Source organism: Adiantum capillus-veneris, chromosome 18, assembly GCF_014529385.1.
Source record: "Adiantum capillus-veneris isolate H3 chromosome 18, ASM1452938v2, whole genome shotgun sequence".
Classification (NCBI taxonomy): Eukaryota; Viridiplantae; Streptophyta; class Polypodiopsida; order Polypodiales; family Pteridaceae; genus Adiantum; species Adiantum capillus-veneris.
This window is the reverse complement of record NC_140948.1, coordinates 70,772,083-70,779,700: the sequence shown is the minus strand read 5'-3', so window position 1 is coordinate 70,779,700 and position 7,618 is coordinate 70,772,083. Positions and strand designations below refer to the sequence as shown.

Below are 7,618 nucleotides of genomic sequence, written 5' to 3'. Positions count from 1 at the left end.
CGCTTAGACATCCAAAGAGGCCAAAAATATCAAAAACCCCTAAAAGAACATTTTACTAACGGCGCGCTAGGGAGCATTCCAAAATTTTGGAATGCCTCCTCGCGCGCCGTTAGTAAAAAGGCCCTTTTTTCCTCTTTTTAGGGAGCTTTTTGAGAGGAAAATGTCCAAAAACCTCTAAAAAGGGGCTTTTTGGAAAGATAAGTGTCCAAAAATCACTAAAAGGAGCTTTGTACTAGCGGCGCGCGAGGGGGCATTCCAAAATTTTGGAATGCCTCCTCGCGCGCCATTAGTAAAAAGGCCCTTTTTTCCTCTTTTTAGGGAGCTTTTTGAGAGAAAAATGTCCAAAAACCTCTAAAAAGGGCCTTTTTGGAAAGATAAGTGTCCAAAAATCACTAAAAGGAGCTTTGTACTAACGGCGCGCGAGGGGGCATTCCAAAATTTTGGAATGTCTCCTTGCGCGCCGTTAGTAAAAAGGCCCTTTTTTCCTCTTTTTAGGGAGCTTTTTGAGAGGAAAATGTCCAAAAACCTCTAAAAAGGGCCTTTTTGGAAAGATAAGTGTCTAAAAATCACTAAAAAGAGCTTTGTACTAACGGCGCGCAGAGGGGCATTGTAAAATTTTAGAATGCCTCCTCGTGCGCCTTAAGTAAAAAGCCCATTTTTGGGGTTTTTTTGACATTTTTTGCCTCTCCGGATGTCGGAATGAGACAAGTAGACATTCGTTTTTAGGGTATTTTGGCGTTCCGGATGCATTGGTGGTGTCAAAATCCTCAAAATCTATCACTATTTTATAGTTTGTGACTTTTCAACTTTCAGTGATGACGTAAGCTGCATTAAATGCGCCGCACCTGCCTCCTGAAAAAGACGCTCGCATTAAATAAAAAAGTGACCGTTTTCAAGGACGATTGGGAATATAAATCTACTTTTTAGAGTGTCTGGTTGTCCTTTTGGACGTACACACAAGGTGCAAGTGCATTTTAAAAAAAGTTTCTAGAGAGAGAAATACAATTTCTTACAAGGCCCTCCAAATGACCTCCGAAATTTTCTAATGTGCCTTCCCCCCTCAGGTAAGGGGTGAGCCCCATAGCAGAGAGCGAGAGAGAAAATCCGGGAGCATCCAAGTGGTATAAAGCAAAGCCAAAGCCGGCCAAGTTGAGGACCAAGTGGACAAAGCCAAATGCAAGACCAAAAGGGGAGCGATCCGGCCGGCCAAGGTGGAAGATGCAAAGGGCAAGTGTGCACACCATGTACATGTTTCCAAAAGCAAACTAGGCCAAGTGTTAACAATGCTAGAAAATACTAAAAGAAGCTCTAAGTGAAGGCCACGGCAAGAGAAACTCACCTTTTTTTCTTTTTTCGGCCTCTTAGAGGTACCCCTATAAAAGGTTGTTAATGAGAAAATTGAAGGGCTTTTTTTGCCTGTGTGAGTAAGTGAAAGCTTGAAGCTTGTGTTGATGCCAAGCTTTCCATTGAAGTTGCATACATCAATTGTACTACCCTCTATGCAATAATACCAACCGTTTGCCCAATCTCTTGTATTGTTTCTCCCCAATCCCCTCCTTCTCTCTCACTCTTGGTGTGTTAACCATTATTTGCAGAGGGTTTGCCTGCAGCTGGAAGGGTGCTATCGAGAGTGCAGATTAGGGGTGTTTTGTGAGTCGGAACGGGTGAGTTAAGCAGTGTGGGTGCATTTGTGTTGTGGGTGTTCTTGTGCAAGGAGTGAGGTAGTTGCTTTGTATGCTAAGGTGGAGTTGTTCGTGCAAATTAGCTGATTTGAAGGTGTGTTTTGAGAGGTTAGGGGTGTTGTGGAATCCCTGGGCTATAGAGAGGCAAGTATTTTGTGTGTTGGGTGTGTTCCCTATTCCCCCTCTCCATCTTCTGGTGCCCCCACTGAGGAACAACTGATTGCTCGTTGGTGTTGATCAAAGGCGGTTCTTTCCATCAAGGAGGGATGGAAGCACATAGTTATGGACCAATTTTTGCTGGAGAATGAGATCCGGAAGAGTGGATGGCCGATTTTGAGTTGTATATGATGTCATTGCATATGCTGGATGAAGCTAGCAAGATGCAAACGATCCCGTTTTTGATGCGGGGAAAAGTAAAGACATGGTTCTATGCATTGGAGGGAGTGCCAAGAATTATGTGGCCGGCGTTGCTGACCCGTTTCCTGCAAGACTTTCGAAAAGAGGTGTCTCCTATCGACTTGGATGCAAGGTTGAAGAATTTGAAGCAGGACGTGAATGAGGAATTCAACACCTTTCTTGCTCGCTTTGAAGAATGCTGGAGGGATTTTGCAGTGGCCATGCAATTGGTAAATGGTGGTGAGTACTTTAAATTGGAAAAGTTTATGTCTTGTTTACACCCCAAAGTTCATGAAAATGTGGATTTCGAGGGCCCAGAGAATTACAACGGGGAAGTTGCTATTGCGCGGTCTAAAAGCCGTAAAATCAAGAAGAAGATCGAGCAAGGTGCATTGGGATATGAGGCAATGGTTCCCAATCTGACTTCGAGTCCGAGAGAAGAAGCTCAAGTGGAGAATCAGCCCAATCGAGGGGCTGCAATCGTTCCTCAAAAGGGGGTACGTACAGTTCAAGATTTGTCTGAACAAATGCAAGAGTTGCGTTTAAGTGTTATGGACAGAGGTCAAGCAAGGGCAGGAAGGGGCAGAGCTAGGCAATTGCCCGGCAGGTGCTACAATTGCGTTGAGGAGAGTCACTATGCTCCAGATTTGCCCTCTCCCACCAAGGGAAAGGGGTGGCATGTATCCTCTTTTTGGTGGAGGTCGTGGTCAACCACAGTTTAATGGCCAAAGAGGTCAACAAGAGGTTGAAAATCAAGCACAGGCGGCCCCATCAAGTAATGATGAAATACCCAGGGTTAACATTATTGGTGTTGACAGACAGGAGGTTGACATTATGGCCAACAAAAGAGCACGAGCTGAAAGAGGCACTGAAACGGAGCGTGGAACTAGAGCCAAGAATGGGAAAGAGAAATGAAGGAAGGGAGCAACCAGAGCCAAGCAGAAGAAGGCGAAGACGAAGGATCACCCAAAAGAATTTTCAATTGGGACGTGGCAATCCGGAGTGTGATTTGTTAAGAGATGTTCAAAACCAGAAGTCTAATATCACTTTTGGGCAACTGCTTGCTTTGAACCCTAAGTTAAGATAGCAATGGTCAACTAGTGTGAGCACTAGGCTTCCTCGAGTGGGAGGAGAGGTACATACTGTGCAGAATCTAGCTGTGAAGGTGGGAAGTCCAACCGATGTGCTTCCGGTGGTGTATGTTTTGATTGAGAAGAAGAAACAGGTTCAAGCATACATCGATGGTGGAGCCCAAGTCTGTGTTATCACGGATTCGGCTATGAGGGAAATTGGCATTAAAGCTATTGTCAGATCCAATGTGCGAATGAGGATGGCTAATCATGCCAAAGCTCATTGTCTGGGAGTGGCACAAGATGTGAAGGTAAAGGTTATGGGGATTTAATGTTTAATTGATTTTTTTGTCATGAAAGCAGGAGAGAATGCTTATCCAATTATATTGGGGAGGCCATGGCTGTTAGCTATCGGAGCCCAGCAAGATTGGGGAACCGGGGTGTTTACCCTGCCGGATAGGGAGAATGGCGGACAGATTGTGTTCGATCTAAAGACCAGGGAAAGTCATTTTCATCCCTCAACCAGTGGAGAGAATCGAGATTTCAGTACCAGTTATGAGTACGAGACAGAGTCTACTTATGATGAAGGGTCTACCAGTGTCTAAGAGGAGGAGAGTGATGAGGATTTATTAAAGTTGGATACAGATTTGTTCGGGGTCACATTAGACTCTACCACTGCAAAGAGAGGTATGCAAGTTCCGGTTTGTAGTTTGCAAGCTAAAGAGATGGAAGATATGTTAGGTGCCGATTTAACAAAGCAGGAGAAAGAAGGCTACATGGACCTATGTGCATCCTACCCTAATTTATTTGCAAAGGAATATAAGGATCTGAGGGGAGCTAGAGGAGTGGAGCATCAGATTCTTCTTAAAGAAGGATACAGGCCAAAAGCACAGAAGCTCAGAAGGTTGGGGGACATTCAAAAGGAAGCTCTATGGCAGGAGATCAACAAGTTGCTCGAGGCAGGTATTATTTATCCGGTAAAGGAGTCTGAGTGGGTTTCTCCTGTTGTCATTACCCCGAAGAAGAATGGAAAGTGGCAGGTATGTGTAGATTATTAACCTTTGAATGCTGCAACCAAGCGGAATCATTACCCTTTGCCTTTTTAAGATGAGATTTTAAACCAAGTTTCCGGGCATGAGCGCTATTCTGTTATCAATGGGTTTTCAGGGTATTTTCAGATCGGTATTGCTTTGGAGGACCAACTAAAGAATACCTTCATCTCTCCATGGGGTTGCTTTGACTATCCTAGGATGCCTTTTGGACTGGTGAATGCATATGAAAAATTTCAGGATTGGATGAACAAAGTGTTCGGGCCTTACTTGGGTAAGTTCATTAGAGTGTTTATGGATGATATTGGTTGCTATAGTTCCAGGGCAGAGCATTTGTCCAAGTTAAGACTGTGTTTTCAAAAGCTAGATGAAGAAGGAGGTCAGTTGAATCCAAAGAAGTGCAAGCTAGCACAACCAAGGGTTCAGTTGCTAGGCCATGTGGTGTCATAGAATGGGATTGAAGCAGATCCAGCGAGTGTGAAAGCATTGGTTCTTATGGAGCCTCCAAACAGTGCAGCAAAATTGGCTTCTTTTGTGCATAAGTTAAAGTATTTATCCCAGTTTTTTTGGATGCTGTCTCAATATGTCTACCCTCTTCAGAAAAGGGCTCAACATGTGCATGGGTTTTAGTGGGATGAGGAAGCTCAAGAGGCCTTTGATAAAGTGAAAGGTATTCTATGTCAGTTACCTGCAGTGTGTCCTCCTAATCATGAAGGTGTTTTTAATATTTCTATGACGGTGGGGACGGTGGCTATTGGAGCAGTATTGCTACAAAAGGTAGGCAGGAGCTATAGGCCCATTTATTTTGAGAGCAGGGTCATTAGTCCAGGTGAAGCTACTTATACAGAGGCAAAGCAGTGGGTTATGGCTTTGGTCTTTGCATGCAGGAAGTTTAAAGTATATTTGGTCGTTCAGAAGTTTTATGTGCTAACTGCTAACAATCTTTTTCCTGAAGTGGTGCTGCACTTGAAACCTAGGAAGCGAATCATGAAGTGGGTGATTGAGCTTCAAGAGTTCGAATTTGAGTTCAAAGTGGATCACACTCAACGGTCTCATTTGGCGGACATTTTGGTCAACAAGGAAGTTGAGTTGCCAATTTATCCAAGGGTAGTGCAAGAGGAGGATAAGGAGGAACCTGACTTGTTAGGGGCTTTCACGATGTGGTTTGATGGGGCTTATAGACGAGTAACACAAAAAGCAGGTGGAGGTGTGGTTATTCAGGATCCGCACGGCACAGTCATTTATTCCAAAGCTTACAATTTGGAGGAGGTGCATACCAACAATGAAGCAGAATATCTTACCTTACACTTGGGGCTCAAGCAGTGCATTGACTTTGGAATTTCAAGGTTGGTCGTAAAAGGTGATGCTCTACTGGTTATCAAACAACTTTTGGGCCAATGGCAGGTAAAGAGGGATTCTCTCAAGAATTGGTTTTTTTCCATAAAGAAGCTGTTGAAGTTTTTTGAAGCAGTACAATTCAAACATGTGCGGAGAGAACAAAACCAGGAAGCAGATCGTTTGGCTAGCAGTTGTGTTCAGACTCAAGTGTCAAGTTTGTATGTGGGGTCAGCCACTTATGCAGGTAGAGAGACTTTGAAGGATATTGATGATTTCTTGAATACAAGTCAATGTTCTGACGGGCTTTCCAAACTACAAAAAAGGAGAGTTTTTCAAAAGGCTAAGAGGTTCACTCTTATTGGCGAGCATCTTATGGTGTACGGTCGTGATGGAGTGCTCCGTCGTGTTCTTTACAAAGAAGAGATCGGCATGGTATTGGAGCAATGCCATGAAGAAAGCGGTCATCAGGGTAAGAGTCAAGTTTTGTTTCGTATCTTAAGAAGTGGATTCTTGTGGCCTTCTGTGGTATGAGATGCACACTATTGGTGCAAGACGTGTCATCAATGCCAAGTGATGGGTGAAAGACGACTGGTATCCGAGCAACAAGGGGCTATCATTGCACATGATGCCTTTGAAAAGTGGGGTTTGGATGCAATTGGTCCATTTCCCAAGTCAGCGAGTGGTAAGAAATATGTGGTAGTGGCAATAGACTACCTTACTGGATGGGTCGAGGCTAAAGCAGTTAAAGAGGTAAATGCGCATACTGTTGCTCACTTTGTATTTGGTTTCATATGTTGTCATTTTGGAGTACCTTGGGTGCTTATATCAGATCGAGGATAGGGATTCAGAAGCAAGTTGGTGCGTGCTCTGGTGGACAAATTGGGGATTCAACACCAATTTTCATCTCCATACCACCCGCAGTGCAATGGATTGGTGGAGAGTGCAAACGGGCAGATAGTCAAGATGCTTACAAAGTATATATACCAGCAGGTTGAAGAGTGGGAGTCTAACCTTGATAAATGTTTGTGGGCTTACAGGACGTCTTATAAGGTGTCAACCAACTTCACTCCATACGAGTTGGTTGACACCTGATAAATGTTTGTGGGCTTACAGGACGTCTTATAAGGTGTCAACCAACTTCACTCCATACGAGTTGGTTGACACCTTATATGGCAAGGAAGAGGTCCTGCCTGTACATGTGCAGCTAGGGGTTCTCAAAGGTCTATGGCGCATTGATAAAACTCACCAAGATATTTTGCAGGACAGAATTACAAGTCTCGAAACTTTGAAGAAGGATCGTGAAGCAACGACGGATTTTTATGTGAAGCAACGCGAAAAGAGGGTAGTAAAGTTTAACCAACATTTGCCAGCTAAGCAAATTGAGAGGGGCGATTTAGTGATAAAGTACGAGAGTTATCTTGACTTCACCTTTCAGAAGAAATTCAAGAAAAAGTGGACGGGGCCTTACAGGGTTCATCATGTTTTTCCAAATGGTACATATGCACTAGTCAGGTTGGATGGTCAATTTCTTAAACATCGGGTAAATGGTCTTCGTCTCAAGCTCTACTTTGAAAGGAAGTTAGTGCCAGCGGTGCATCAGATTCTTATGCAGGGGGTGGGGCAACCCACTTGAAGGTTTAGGTGATAGCGTGCCATAAAACATTGTACATATGGTTTGAGTTTTCTCATAGTGTGTGCGTGGTTTTTGCAGTTTATAGTGAAATAAAGCTTTTATGTGGTTGAGCATAAATGCTCAACAGGGGGGTGGGCAATGATGGTGCAGCCAAAGTATGTCGGCTCTAGAAGATGGCATGGATAGGTGTGTATAGGCAAGCAGAAGCATGGCAAAGAACTCGAGCAGCTATGAAGTTCATGGGATAGCAGGTAGCAGCGTAAGTGTATGCATGATGCGGCTTATAGGCTAAGAAAGGCTCCATAATGTGCTAATTGGGGTAGCAAGTGAAAGAGATGCAAAGTGCAGTTTTGAGGTCCTGAAATGAAGAGCTTGAAGAGATGAAGGAGTAGGTCCAGACGGCTCATCAAACCGAGCTACGGAGCCCAAGTTATTGAAGGTTGAAGTTTT

At 44.0% G+C, this 7,618-nt stretch overlaps 1 protein-coding gene across 1 annotated transcript; it reads left to right on the top strand.

The window, feature by feature from the left end:
- The first annotated feature begins 2,989 nt into the window (after positions 1-2,989).
- On the top strand, positions 2,990-7,168 carry LOC147435851 (uncharacterized). Its single transcript, XM_086487796.1, has 11 exons — positions 2,990-3,082; positions 3,229-3,459; positions 3,571-3,745; positions 3,794-4,188; positions 4,327-4,471; positions 4,892-5,557; positions 5,669-5,762; positions 5,859-6,004; positions 6,107-6,285; positions 6,365-6,393; positions 6,649-7,168. The coding sequence occupies exons 1-11, from the start codon at positions 2,990-2,992 to the stop codon at positions 7,166-7,168; spliced, it is 2,673 nt and encodes an 890-aa protein (XP_086343922.1).
- Positions 7,169-7,618: the final 450 nt, after the last annotated feature.

Coding starts and splice junctions, on each gene's coding strand:
- LOC147435851 (XM_086487796.1), top strand. CDS start 2,990: ATGAAGGAAGGGAGCAACCAGAGCCAAGCAGAAGAAGGCGAAGACGAA. Junction 4,472..4,891: donor AGTGTTCGGGCCTTACTTGG/GTAAGTTCATTA, acceptor AGTTACCTGCAG/TGTGTCCTCCTAATCATGAA. Junction 5,763..5,858: donor GTGTCAAGTTTGTATGTGGG/GTCAGCCACTTA, acceptor ACTACAAAAAAG/GAGAGTTTTTCAAAAGGCTA.